Source organism: Lithobates pipiens, unplaced genomic scaffold (assembly GCF_037356315.1).
Source record: "Lithobates pipiens isolate NorthernLeopardFrog02 unplaced genomic scaffold, aLitPip1_a1.2 Scaffold_8, whole genome shotgun sequence".
Taxonomy (NCBI): domain Eukaryota; kingdom Metazoa; phylum Chordata; class Amphibia; order Anura; family Ranidae; genus Lithobates; species Lithobates pipiens.
The window spans coordinates 656,852,561-656,867,928 of record NW_027507903.1 but is presented as its reverse complement, the minus strand read 5'-3'; the positions used below and the strand labels follow the sequence as shown (position 1 = coordinate 656,867,928).

The following is a 15,368-nucleotide window of genomic DNA, read 5'->3' as shown; positions in this document are numbered from 1 at the left end:
CTCATCAGAGTCCCCCCTTACACCCGAGTCCTCATCAGAGTCCCCCCTTACACCAGAGTCCTCATCAGAGTCCCCCCTTACACCAGAGTCCTCATCAGAGTCCCCCCTTACACCCAAGTCCTCATCAGAGTCCCCCCTTACACCAGAGTCCTCATCAGAGTCCCTCCTTACACCCGAGTCCTCATCAGAGTCCCCCCTTACACCCGAGTCCTCATCAGAGTCCCCCCTTACACCAGAGTCCTCATCAGAGTCCCCCCTTACACCCGAGTCCTCATCAGAGTCCCCCCTTACACCAGAGTCCTCGTCAGAGTCCCCCCTTACACCCAAGTCCTCATCAGAGTCCCCCCTTACACCAGAGTCCTCATCAGAGTCCCTCCTTACACCCGAGTCCTCATCAGAGTTCCCCCTTACATCAGGTTCCCCATCAGAGCCCCCCTGATGATAATATTATACACTGCAATAAGGGAAATTATTAAACCTCCACCGACATTCAATACAGAACATCCCTGATACTTATTTAATCTCCACCGAATGTATGAAACCGAAACAATTCTTATCTCATGGAAGACCCAGAACACAATACATCCATCCCAGCCAATCTCTGCCCCCCCCCCCATCCCCCACATGGGGGGAGGAAACAGGGGGGTGAGGGAGAAAGTCACGGGAAGACCTTGGGACATATAGAAAAATAGAAGAGAAGAAGATTCTGATATCATAACCTCGGAGAACTGTCCACCGAGCCACAGGAGTCACCCAAGCCACAGGAGTGACCCGAATCACAGGAGTCACTCGAGCCACAGGAGTGACCCGAGTCACAGGAGTCACTCGAGCCACAGGAGTGACCCGAATCACAGGAGTCACTTGAGCCACAGGAGTGACCAGAATCACAGGAGTCACTTGAGCCACAGGAGTCACCCGAGCCACAGGAGTGACCCGAGTCACAGGAGTCACTCGAGCCACAGGAATCACCCGAGCCACAGGAGTCACCCGAGCCACAGGAGTGACCCGAGTCACAGGAGTCACTCGAGCCACAGGATTCACCCGAGCCACAGGAGTCACCCGAGCCACAGGAGTCACCCGAGCCACAGGAGTCACCCGAGACACAGGAGTCACCCGAGACACAGGAGTCACCCGAGACACAGGAGTCATCTGAGCCACAGGAGTCACCCGAACCACAGGAGTCACCCGAGCCACAGGAGTCACCCAAGCCACAGGAGTCACCCGAGCCACAACAAGGTAAGAAGGAGAGATGATGATACAGAGAGGGGAACGAGGAGAGAGAGGAAACTGGAGGGCATTGAAATAACAAATATTTAATTATTTTTTATATATTTTCACCAGTCAGTGTCCCTGATCACCTCCCCCCCCCCCCCCCATTCATAGGATGACACTGCACTGGGGACAGTATGTAAAAATAATGTAAAAAAATAAAAAAATAATTTGCAAATTTTCCAAAAAATTGTAACAAAAAATTACAACTTCAAAAAAAAAAACTCGGCATGCCTCCTACTAAACACCTTGGACTGTCTGCGTTCCAAAAAGGGGTAATTTGGGGGGTATTTGTACCGTCCTGGCGTTTTATTTGTACCGTCCTGGCGTTTTATTTGTACCGTCCTGGCGTTTTATTTGTACCGTCCTGGCGTTTTATTTGTACCGTCCTGGCGTTTTACGGCCTCAAGTAATGAGATCGGCCGTCGGTACATCAGGAATGATCAATCTTCAAAATTTGGTCCTGTAGTTTGTGGATTCTATAACTGTCCTACAGACTAAATAATATACATCGACTTGGGTTATTTTCACCAAAAAAAAAAAAATTGTAGCAGGATACAGTTTGACCTTAAAGAGCAATTATTTGATTTGTCTGCAAAATTGTATAACAAAAACTAAAAAAAAAAAATATATATATATAAAAAAAAAACAAAAAAAAAAAAAACAACATATTTGTTTTTCAAAATTTACGTTCCATTTTTGTTTATATAGCAAAAAACAAAAAACAAAAAAAAAACCCAGTGGTGATCAAATACCACCAACATAAAGCTGGATTTGTGTCAAAGATATGATATAAATGTCATTTGGATAAAGTGTTGCATAATCACACAATTGCCAGTTAAAGTAGCGCACAACAACAACAACAACAACAACAACAAAAAAAAGCCCTGGTCATGAAGAGGGTAAAACCTTCGGGTGGTGAAGTGTTTAATCAATGATGTCACCCAGGATTGTTATATACAAACAGAAGTCAGGCAGGGATCTGTCCTTTAGTGGCAGTAAAGCCAGACGGGGATCTGTCATTTGATGGCAGTAAAGTCAGGCAGGGATCTGTTATTTACTGTCAGTGAAGCTGAGCAGGAATCCGTCATTTGGTGGCAGTAAAGCCAGGCAGAGATCTATCATTTAGTGGCAGTAGAGCCAAGCAGGGCTCTGTTATTTAGGGGCAGACAAGCTACGCAGGGGTCTGTCATTTGGTGGCAGTAAAGTCAGACGGGGATCTGCCATATAGTGGCAGTAAAGCCAGGCAGGGATCTGTCATTTGGTGGCAGTAGAGCCAGGCAGGGATCTGTCATTTGGTGGCAGTAGAGCCAGACAGGAATCTGTCATTTGGTGGAAGTAAAGTCAGGCGGGGATCTGTCATATGATGTTATTTGGTGGCAGTAAAGTCAGGTGGGGATCTGTCATACGGTGTCAGTAAAGCCAGGCGGGGATCTGTCATTTAGTGGCAGTAAAGCCAGGCAGGGATCTGTCATTTAGTGGCAGTAAAGGCAGACGGGGATCTGTCATTTGATGGCAGTAAAGCCAGGCAGGGATCTGTCATTTAGTGGCAGTAAAGTCAGGCAGGGATCTGTCATTTAGTGGCAGTAAAGTCAGGCAGGGATCTGTTATTTCCTGTCAGTGAAGCTGAGCAGGAATCTGTCATTTGGTGGCAGTAAAGTCAGGCAGGGATCTATCATTTAGTGGCAGTAGAGCCAAGCAGGGATCTGTTATTTAGGGGCAGACAAGCTACGCCGGGGTCTGTCATTTGGTGGCAGTAAAGTCAGACGGGGATCTGCCATATAGTGGCAGTAAAGCCAGGCAGGGATCTGTCATTTAGTTGCAGTAAAGCCAGGCAGGGATCTGTCATTTAGTTGCAGTAAAGCCAGGCAGGGATCTGTCATTTGGTGGCAGTAAAGTCAGGCAGGGATCTATCATATGATGGCAGTAAAGCCAGGCGAGGATCTGTTATTTGGTGGCAGTAAAGTCAGGTAGGGATCTATCATATGGTGGCAGTAAAGCCAGGCGGGGATCTGTCATATGGTGGCAGTAAAGCCAGGCGGGGATCTGTTATTTGGTGGAAGTAACGCCAGTCAGCTAAATGACAGATCCCTGGCCTCTATGAAGAAAAACGTCACTTTTAAAGGAGTACATCATACGGCTCTCTAACTTCACATACAGGTTTAAGTCATCCCCTTTACACATTTTTTTGACAAAAGGGAATAAGTACAGTATTGTGACTTCATTTGCAGGACGGGAGGGGGGGTGTTCCAAGAAATCACACACCTCCCTTTGGAGAATTCACCTCCCACATCCATTTTGGTCCCCCCACACAAACTCCCCGATCCCTTTTGGGGACAGGAAATGGGAATGAGACCCTCGTCTCCTCACCATAGGGGGGCAGGATGTCATACTGATGCTGAAGGTAAGTGGCCCCTCTGGTTCAGAAGGGAGGAGAGCAAGCTTGGCGCTCCTCTTTCTTGGTCACCCAGAATGCACAGCTCGATATCTACCTACCTACCCACCTATCTATCTATCTATCTATCTATCTATCTATCTATCTATCTATCTATCTATCTATCTTTTTCTTGCAGATCATGTCAGTAAACCTGAAGACCTACACCAGGCTTCATGATCACATGATACTCATTGACCACCCTACAGAAAACAGTCAGACCAAAAAAGGTAAGAACAGATACCGAGAATTACACCCAACATACAGGACAAGAGAAGTGGTACTGTGCAGAGACCATACATACAGAATAAGAACAGATACCGAGAATTACACCCGACATACAGGACAAGAGAAGTAGTACTGTGCAGAGTCCATACATACAGAATAAGAACAGATACTGAGAATTACACCCGACATACAGGACAAGAGAAGTAGTACTGTGCAGAGTCCATACATACAGAATAAGAACAGATACCGAGAATTACACCCGGCATACAGGACAAGAGAAGTGGTACTGTGCAGAGTCCATACATACAGAATAAGAACAGATACTGAGAATTACACCCGACATACAGGACAAGAGAAGTGGTACTGTGCAGAGTCCATAGATACAGAATAAGAACAGATACCGAGAATTACACCCGACATACAGGACAAGAGAAGTAGTACTGTGCAGAGTCCATACATACAGAATAAGAACAGATACCGAGAATTACATCCGACATACAGGACAAGAGAAGTAGTACTGTGCAGAGTCCATACATACAGAATAAGAACAGATACCGAGAATTACACCCGACTTACGGGACAAGAGAAGTAGTACTGTGCAGAGTCCATACATACAGAATAAGAACAGATACCGAGAATTACACCCGGCATACAGGACAAGAGAAGTGATACTGTGCAGAGTCCATACATACAGAATAAGGACAGATACTGAGAATTACACCCGACATACAGGACAAGAGAAGTAGCACTGTGCAGAGTCCATACATACAGAATAAGAACAGATACCGAGAATTACACCCGACTTACGGGACAAGAGAAGTAGTACTGTGCAGAGTCCATACATACAGAATAAGAACAGATACCGAGAATTACACCCGACATACAGGACAAGAGAAGTAGTACTGTGCAGAGTCCATACATACAGAATAAGAACAGATACTGAGAATTACACCCGACATACAGGACAAGAGAAGTAGTACTGTGCAGAGTCCATACATACAGAATAAGAACAGATACTGAGAATTACACCCGACATACAGGACAAGAGAAGTAGTACTGCGCAGAGTCCATACATACAGAATAAGAACAGATACCGAGAATTACACCCGACATACAGGACAAGAGAAGTAGTACTGTGCAGAGTCCATACATACAGAATAAGAACAGATACTGAGAATTACACCCGACATACAGGACAAGAGAAGTGGTACTGTGCAGAGTCCATACATACAGAATAAGAACAGATACCGAGAATTACACCCGACATACAGGACAAGAGAAGTAGTACTGTGCAGAGTCCATACATACAGAATAAGAACAGATACTGAGAATTACACCCGACATACAGGACAAGAGAAGTGGTACTGTGCAGAGACCATACATACAGAATAAGAACAGATACCGAGAATTACACCCGACATACAGGACAAGAGAAGTAGTACTGTGCAGAGTCCATACATACAGAATAAGAACAGATACTGAGAATTACACCCGACATACAGGACAAGAGAAGTAGTACTGTGCAGAGTCCATACATACAGAATAAGAACAGATACCGAGAATTACACCCGGCATACAGGACAAGAGAAGTGGTACTGTGCAGAGTCCATACATACAGAATAAGAACAGATACTGAGAATTACACCCGACATACAGGACAAGAGAAGTGGTACTGTGCAGAGTCCATAGATACAGAATAAGAACAGATACCGAGAATTACACCCGACATACAGGACAAGAGAAGTAGTACTGTGCAGAGTCCATACATACAGAATAAGAACAGATACCGAGAATTACATCCGACATACAGGACAAGAGAAGTAGTACTGTGCAGAGTCCATACATACAGAATAAGAACAGATACCGAGAATTACACCCGACTTACGGGACAAGAGAAGTAGTACTGTGCAGAGTCCATACATACAGAATAAGAACAGATACCGAGAATTACACCCGGCATACAGGACAAGAGAAGTGATACTGTGCAGAGTCCATACATACAGAATAAGGACAGATACTGAGAATTACACCCGACATACAGGACAAGAGAAGTAGCACTGTGCAGAGTCCATACATACAGAATAAGAACAGATACCGAGAATTACACCCGACTTACGGGACAAGAGAAGTAGTACTGTGCAGAGTCCATACATACAGAATAAGAACAGATACCGAGAATTACACCCGACATACAGGACAAGAGAAGTAGTACTGTGCAGAGTCCATACATACAGAATAAGAACAGATACTGAGAATTACACCCGACATACAGGACAAGAGAAGTAGTACTGTGCAGAGTCCATACATACAGAATAAGAACAGATACTGAGAATTACACCCGACATACAGGACAAGAGAAGTAGTACTGCGCAGAGTCCATACATACAGAATAAGAACAGATACCGAGAATTACACCCGACATACAGGACAAGAGAAGTAGTACTGTGCAGAGTCCATACATACAGAATAAGAACAGATACTGAGAATTACACCCGACATACAGGACAAGAGAAGTAGTACTGTGCAGAGTCCATACATACAGAATAAGAACAGATACTGAGAATTACACCCGACATACAGGACAAGAGAAGTGGTACTGTGCAGAGTCCATACATACAGAATAAGAACAGATACCGAGAATTACACCCGGCATACAGGACAAGAGAAGTGGTACTGTGCAGAGTCCATACATACAGAATAAGAACAGATACTGAGAATTACACCCGACATACAGGACAAGAGAAGTGGTACTGTGCAGAGTCCATAGATACAGAATAAGAACAGATACCGAGAATTACACCCGACATACAGGACAAGAGAAGTAGTACTGTGCAGAGTCCATACATACAGAATAAGAACAGATACCGAGAATTACATCCGACATACAGGACAAGAGAAGTAGTACTGTGCAGAGTCCATACATACAGAATAAGAACAGATACCGAGAATTACACCCGACTTACGGGACAAGAGAAGTAGTACTGTGCAGAGTCCATACATACAGAATAAGAACAGATACCGAGAATTACACCCGGCATACAGGACAAGAGAAGTGATACTGTGCAGAGTCCATACATACAGAATAAGGACAGATACTGAGAATTACACCCAGTAGAAGAGACACAATACTGCCCTGTGTTTGCTGTATATGGGGAGGTTATCTCGGTGTCAGTGGAGGAATCTTCCCGTATTTCCTGTAGATTATTATTTTCTCGGCGGTATGAAGAGTTATTTGTAGTAAACAGGAATTGTGGAGAATCTTCATTATAATTGTCTCTTTCTCTTCTGTTATTATCAGTAACATTCGGGGACAGATGGATCTCCCGGCCCTCCTCCTCCCTCATCTGCTCCCTGTGGGCTCTCTGCATCACACTCCTCTTCCTCGTCATCGTCATCCTCATTGTCACCGTCACAGGTGTGTTCACCTTCATTGCATCCACACACACTCATTGTATTATTATTATTATTCAGGATTTATACAGAGTCAACAGTTCACTTTGTAAAGGGGGACAATACAGGTCAAATACAATTCAGTACAAGAGGATTAGGAGGAAAAGTTCAGTTGTTAGGTGGAGGTAGGATAGGCTTCTTTGAAGAAATGGCTTTCAGGGAGTAGGAAATAGCAAGACAGATTGGGGTAGGGAGTCCCAGAGGACGGGAGAGGCTCCGGACAGGTTGGGGAAGGGAGTTACAGAGGATGGGAGAGACTCTGGACAGGTTGGGGTAGAAAGCCCCAGAGGATGGGAGAGATTCCGGACAGATTGGGGTAGAGAGCTCCAGAGGATGGGAGAGGCTCCGGACAGATTGGGGTAGAAAACCCCAGAGGGTGGGAAGATTCCAGACAGGTTGGGGTAGAAAGCCCCAGAGGGTGGGAGAGATTCCAGACAGATTGGGGCAGAGAGCTCCAATGAATGGGAGAGGCTCCGGACAGGTTGGAGTAGAGAGCTCCAGAGGATGGGAGAGATTCCGGACAGGTTGGGGAAGGAAGTCACAGAGGATGGGAGAGACTCTGGACAGGTTGGGGTAGAGAGCTCCAGAGGATGGAAGAGGCTTTGGACAGGTTGGGGAAGGGAGTTACAGAGGATGGGAGAGACTCTGGACAGGTTGGGGTAGAAAGCCCCAGAGGATGGGAGATATTCCGAACAGATTGGGGTAGAGAGCTCTAGAGGATGGGAGAGATTCCGGACAGGTTTGGGAAGGGAGTTACAGAAGATGGGAGAGACTCTGGACAGGTTTGGGTAGAGAGCTCCAGAGGATGGGAGAGGCTCCGGACAGGTTGGGGAAGGGAGATACAGAGGATGGGAGAGACTCTGGACAGATTGGGGTAGAAAACCCCAGAGGGTGGGAGAGATTCCAGACAGGTTGGGGCAGAGAGCTCCAATGAATGGGAGAGGCTCCGGACAGGTTGGGGTAGAAAGCCCCAGAGGGTGGGAGAGATTCCAGACAGATTGGGGCAGAGAGCTCCAATGAATGGGAGAGGCTCCGGACAGGTTGGAGTAGAGAGCTCCAGAGGATGGGAGAGATTCCGGACAGGTTGGGGAAGGAAGTTACAGAGGATGGGAGAGACTCTGGACAGGTTGGGGTAGAAAGCCCTAGAGGGTGGGAGAGATTCCAGACAGATTGGGGCAGAGAGCTCCAATGAATGGGAGAGGCTCCGGACAGGTTGGGGTAGAGAGCTCCAGAGGATGGGAGAGATTCCGGACAGATTGTGGTAGAGAGCTCTAGAGGATGGGAGAGATTCCGGACAGATTGGGGTAGAGAGCTGCAGATGATGGGAGAGGCTCCGGACAGATTAGGGTAGAGAGTCACATAGGGTGGGAGAGGCTCTGAACAGATTGTGGTAGGAAATTCCATAGGATCGGCAATGCTCTGGACAGATTGGGACAGGAAGTCTCAGAGGATGGGAGGTGCTCTGAATAGATTTGGGTTGGGAGTCCCAGAGGATGGGAGAGGCTCTGAACAGATTGAGGTAGGGAGTTGCAGAGGATGGGAGAGGCTCCGGACAGATTGGGGTAGGGAGTGCAACAGGATGGAAAGGGCTCTGGAAATGGAGTCTCAGAGGATGGGAGGTGCTCTGAATAGATTTGGGTTGGGAGTCCCAGAGGATGGGAGAGGCTCTGAACAGATTGGGGTAGGGAGTTGCAGAGGATGGGAGAGGCTCCGGACAGATTGCGGTAGGGAGTGCAACAGGAAGAAAGAGGCTCTGCACAGATTGGGGTAGGGGGTGCCACAGGATGGAAGGGGCTCTGGAAATATTGGGGTAGGGAGTCCCAGAGGATGGGAGAGACACTAAACAGATTGGGGAAGGGAGTTACAGAGGATGGGAGATGCTCTGAGCAAATTGCAGTAGGGAGTCCCTGAGGATGTGAAAGACTATTGACAGGTTGGGGTAGGGAGTCTCAGAGGATGGGAGAGGCTCTGGACAGATTGGAGTAGGGGGTTCGAGAGGATGCAAGAGGCTCTGGATTGGGGTAAGGAGTCTCAAAGTATGGGAGATGCTCTGGACAGATTGGAGCAGTGAGTTCAAGAGGATGGGAGAGACTCCAGGCAGATTGGGGTAGGGAGTTTCAGAGGATGGGAGAGACAGAACACTGAAGATGGGTCATGGATGGGTCTTTCAGCATGGCAGTGACCCAAAACATACCACCAAGGCAACAAAGGAGTGGCTCAAGAAGAAGCACATTAAGGTCCTGGAGTGGCCTAGCCAGTCTCCAGACCATAATCCTATAGAAAATTTAGAGCTGAATTTTCAAGTTACCAAGCCTCAGCCAAGAAACCTTAAGGTTTTAGAGAAGATCCGTAAAGAAGAGCGGACCTAAATCCCTCCTGAGATGTCTGCAAACCTAGAGACCAACCACCAGAAACGTCTGACCTCTGTGTTTGCCAACAAGGGTTTCTCCACCAACTACCAAGTCATGTTTTGCCTCAGCCGAGCTTCTGGTGAGACCCAGACTGTGATCTCCCGTCTCCGAAAAAAAAACTCCCAACCTAGAAGACTGGAAAATTCCCTGAAGATGGAAAGGCCCCATCCAGAGCTCCTCAAACATTGAACATCTTCACAACCACCCTTCTAGATTGGCGGGGGGGGGGGGGGTGATAAATATTCATACTGGTCATCTGCATCTCCCTGCCCTATATTCTGGAAGCTTCTTCTAAAGACAGGTGGGAGGAATCAAACACCCGGCTTAGGAAACCCGGATCAGACAAAAACAATCAATTACGAGTCAGCACACTCTAGTGAAGCCAAAAAATATGAAAGCAGCCCAACTATGAGGTCCCTACATAGTACATCGTTATTGGTAGATACAAAGGCCGATTGTACAGTTGGGTTGGGCTGTGCGTGGCCAGCTTTAGCTGATATCTTAGGAAGCTGAGGTGAGGAGGAGCCTCTCAATTTTTGCTTTTTGTCTCCTGCAGGTCAGACAGAGCAGAACATCGAGGGGAGACTCAGTAACCTGAGTTTGGGGATGGACTCCAGGGTGGAACGCTTGTCCCAGGATGGTAAGAGGGACCTCTGGTGGGAGTGGGGGTGAAGTTGGATGACCGGAGTCCCGCATGCTCAGCTTCTGAATGTTCTTCCTCCTACTCAGATTACAGGACGTTGGAGAAACTGACTGCCATTGAAACCTCCATGGGGGACCTTAAAGGTGAGATGAGGGTTGGGCTGTAGGGGAGGGGTAATTTCCGAAGACAGAATGACAAAGAGATGAGCTCATCACCATGCTGCTTCTTCATTCACTGTCCAGTCGCAGCCTTGGAGGGTTGGTCCTAGTGCCGCGCACACCTGACCGGTCTTCCCAACGGACTTTCGGCGGAGTTCCGACTGACTTTTTCAGAATGAACAGACTTGGCCACACACAATCACACCAAAGTCTGACGCATTCGAACGCGATGACGTAGGACCGGACTAGAATAAGGAAGTTCATAGCTCGAGCGGTCTTCCCGACGGACTTTCGGCAGAGTTCCGATGGACTTTTTCCGAATGAATGGACTTGGCCACACGCAATCACACCAAAGTTCGACGCATTCGAACGTGATGACGTACGACCGGACTAGAATAAGGAAGTTCATAGCCCGACCGGTCTTCCCAACGGACTTTCGTCGGAGTTCCGACTGACTTTTTCTGAATGAACGGACTTGGCCACACGCAATCACACCAAAATCCGATGGATTAGAACGTGATGACGTACGACCGGACTAGAATAAGGAAGTTCATAGCCCGACCGGTCTTCCCGACGGACTTTCGGCGGAGTTCCGACTGACTTTTTCTGAATGAACGGACTTGGCCACACGCAATCACACCAAAGTCCGATGGATTTGAACGTGATGACGTAGGACCGGACTAGAATAAGGAAGTTCATAGCCCGACCGGTCTTCCCAACGGACTTTCGGCGAAGTTCCGACTGACTTTTTCCAAATGAACGGACTTGGCCACACACAATCACACCAAAGTCCAACGGATTCCAACGTGATGGCATAGGACTGGACTAGAATAAGGAAGTTCATAGCCCGACCGGTCTTCCCAATGGCCTTTCGGCGGAGTTCCGACTGACTTTTTCTGAATGAACGGACTTGGCCACACGCAATCACACCAAAGTCCGATGGATTTGAACGTGATGACATAGGACTGGACTAGAATAAGGAAGTTCATAGCCCGACCGTTCTTCCCGACGGACTTTCGGTGGAGTTCCGACGGACTTTTTCCGAATGAACGGACTTGGCCACACACAATCACACCAAAGTCCGACGGATTCGAACGTGATGACGTACGACCGGACTAGAATAAGGAAGTTCATAGCCCGACCGGTCTTCCCAACGGACTTTGGGCGGAGTTCTGACTGACTTTTTCCGAATGAACGGACTTGGCCACACACAATCACACCAAAGTCTGACGCATTCAAACGTGATGACGTAGGACCGGACTAGAATAAGGAAGTTCATAGCCCGACCGGTCTTCCCAACGGACTTTGGGCGGAGTTCCGACTGACTTTTTCCGAATGAACAGACTTGGCCACACGCAATCACACCAAAGTCCGACGGATTCGAACGTGATGACGTACGACCGGACTAGAATAAGGAAGTTCATAGCCAGTAGCCAATAGCTGCCCTAGCGTCGTTTTTTGTCCATCGGACCAGCATACAGACGAATGGATTTTTCGTCAGGAACTGAGTCCGGCGGAGCCCAAAAATTTTGAAACATGCTCTATTTGTAAAGTCCGTCAGATTTTTGGACAGCAAAGGTCCGTTGGAGCCCCACACACGATCGAACTGTCCGACGGATTCGTTCCGTCGGACCGTTCCTGTCGAAAATAAAAAGTCCGGTCGTGTGTACGCGGCATAAGATGTCCGGAGCTCAGAGGAAGTGTGTTCATAATGGATGAGGACATCTAGTGGTAGATAACAAGTACTGCAGGAGAATTGCTTGGGTTGAATATGAATATCTCAGCAAACGTTGGCCTTATTTTGTCTTTTATTGGACTATTCATTGTTATCGTGCTAATTTTTATGGCTAGAGTTGTACTTTGGGGTAAAATGCATGTGTACCCAGTTCATAAGCTCAATAATGATTTAGGTGATGTGGTTTTCCTCCCTCTGCAGATTCCAAAGGTAAGAGGGAAGAGACGGGACATCCGTGAATGGGGTATTATCAGATGACAAGGTAATTTTTGGATTGGGGGGGAGGGGGGTGGGTAGTAAGGTGGCCAATATGACGAATCCTCAACCCTCCCCATTACAGCACTATTAACCCGACTGTCTGTCCTATAGAAATGAAGGAACCTTACCCAACAATGGGCATGGTCTGCTAAAGTGTGAGCTTATTGAGGCAATGTTAGGAAGTAGGGATGCACCAATAGCATTTTTTTTACAGCGCGTACGAGTACCGATATTTTTTTTCTTTTTTTTCTTTTTTTTCTTTTTTTAAGTACTCTGGTACCAATTACCGATACCTACCCACAAGTGATTTATTTCCACTTCAGCTGTCAGCAATTGTACAAAGAAGTTATTTACAAATGAAAAACATTTATTTTTTGAAATTGTTTATTTTTTATTTATTTTTTTTTTGAAATGTGTACATATATGTTAAAGGTGTAAAAATATGAATGAACAAAGCATACAAAAACAAAATAAAACAAAAGTTTGAATTACTATTATAGTGAGCAACAAAAATCAGCAGGAAAATGATAATGAAATGAAAAAAAAGGAGAATAAGGAGTTAATTAGTCCTGATTAGAGTAAATTAAGGGTTGATAAAGGGTTAAACAGAGGAACAGTAAAAAAAAAAAAAAAAAAAAAAAAAAAATGTTTTTTTTTTTTTACTTGACAGGTTGCTTTAAACTGACTTCATCTGCAGATGGAAGTTCATCCCTTTGATCTGTAGGTCAGGGGTCAGCAACCTTTTTTCCACATAAGGGCAGGATTCAATGTATGTGAATGCACGGTGGGCCGCATTCACCTGCTAATAATAAAGGAAGTTGAGGGGGATAGAGAGGTGGATGTGGACAGGGGGAAGTACAGTGTTGGCTGTGGACTGGGGAGTATAGAGGTGGCTGTGGACAAGGGGGAGTACAGTGTTGGCTGTGGATTGGGGGGTACAGAGGTGGCTGTGAAATGGGGGGGTGCAGAGGTGGCTGTGGACTGAGGGGGGGGCAGAGGTAGTTGTGTACTAGGGGGTACAGAAGTGGCTGTGGACAGGGGGCGTACAGTGGTGGCTGTGTACTGGGGGTATAGAGGTGGCTGTGTACTGGGGGTACAGAGGTGGCTGTGTACTGGGGGGTACAGAGGTGGCTGTGTACTGGGGGGTACAGTGGTGACTGTGGACTGGGGGGTATAGAGGTGGCTGTGGACTGAGGGGGGGACAGAGGTGATTGTGTAGTAGGGGGTACAGAAGTGGCTGTGGACAGGGGGGTTCAGAGGTGGCTGTGGACAGGGGGGCGTACAGAGGTGGCTGTGTACTGGGGGGTACAGAGGTGGCTGTGTACTGGGGGGGACAGAGGTGATTGTGGACAGAGGGGTACAGAGGTAGCTGTGTACTGGGGGGGTTACAGTGGTGGCTGTGTACTTGGGGGGGGGGGGTACAGTGGTGGATGTGTACTGGGGGGTACAGTGGTGGCTGTGTACTGGGGGGGTACCGTAGTGGTTGTGTACTGGGGTTACAGAGGTGGTTGTGTACTGGGGTTACAGAGGTGGTTGTGTACTGGGGTTACAGAGGTGGCTGTGTACTGGGGGGTACAGAGGTGGCTGTGTACTGGGGGGGTACAGAGGTTGCTGTGTACTGGGGGGGGGGTACAGAGGTGGCTGTGTAATGGAGGGTACAGAGGTGGCTGTGTACTGGGGGGGTACAGAGGTTGCTGTGTACTGGGGGGGTACAGAGGTGGCTGTGTAATGGAGGGTACAGAGGTGGCTGTGTACTGGAGGGTACAGAGGTGGCTGTGTACTGGAGGGTACAGAGGTGGCTGTGTACTGGGGGGTACAGAGGTGGCTGTGTACTGGGGGGGGGGTACAGTGGTGGCTGTGTACTGGGGGGATACAGTGGTGGCTGTGTACTGCGGGGGTACAGTGGTGGCTGTGTACTGGGGGGATACAGTGGTCGCTGTGTACTGCGGGGGTACAGTGGTAGCTGTGTACTGGGGGGTACAGAGGTGGCTGTGTACTGGGGGAGTACAGAGGTGGCTGTGTACTGGGAAGAAAACAAAGAGAACCACGCAATCCCTAAAGGTTAATATAGGGTATTTTGTCCCTCCAACCGAGAGACTAAAATTTCAAGAAAAACACTAATAAACAAGTGCAGTGTCCCTTGATGCAGGGACAATTTATGTGATTAAAGAGCCACTGTGTATAAAATGTGAACTTAATGAGCATCAAAAAAAATGTATTACATGTGCAGAACATTCATTTACATACAAAAGCAACAATGCCAAAAATTATGTGTGCAAACAGACGACCTAAATTATAAGTGCCACTCTATAGTGAACTACAAAATATAATATGCAAAATTAATCAACTGAAAGAACAGTCCTTAATTAACCACTTGACCACTGGGCACTTAAACACCCTTAATAACCAGACCAATTTTCAGCTTTCGGTACTCTCGCATTTTGAATGACAATTACTCAGTCATGCAACACTGGACCTATATGAAATTTTTGTCCTTTTTTTCACACAAATAGAGCTTTCTTTTGGTGGTATTTAATCACCGCTGGGTTTTTTATTTTTTGTGCTATAAAAGAAAAAATACCGAAAATTCTGTAAAAAAACGAATTTTTCTTTGTTTCTGTTAGAAAATTTAGCAGATTAGTAATTTTTTCTTCATAAATTTTGGGCAAAATTTATACTACTACATATCTTTGGTAAAAATAAGTACAAATTGGTGGATATTATTTGGTCTTTGTGAAAGTTATAGAGTCCACAAGCTATGGTGCCAATATCTGAAAATTGA

The 15,368-nt window shown here is 46.9% G+C and overlaps 1 protein-coding gene across 1 annotated transcript in view; it reads left to right on the top strand.

Moving 5' to 3' along the window:
* LOC143962479 (uncharacterized) overlaps positions 1–15,368 on the top strand; it is a 61,386-nt gene that overhangs the window by 35,380 nt on the left and 10,638 nt on the right. Inside the window, exons 2-7 of the mRNA XM_077471754.1 lie at positions 685–1,236; positions 3,843–3,933; positions 7,230–7,346; positions 10,349–10,432; positions 10,522–10,578; positions 12,530–12,538. Coding sequence (XP_077327880.1) covers positions 685–1,236; positions 3,843–3,933; positions 7,230–7,346; positions 10,349–10,432; positions 10,522–10,578; positions 12,530–12,538 — 910 coding nt within the window. The remainder of the gene's footprint in view (positions 1–684; positions 1,237–3,842; positions 3,934–7,229; positions 7,347–10,348; positions 10,433–10,521; positions 10,579–12,529; positions 12,539–15,368) is intronic.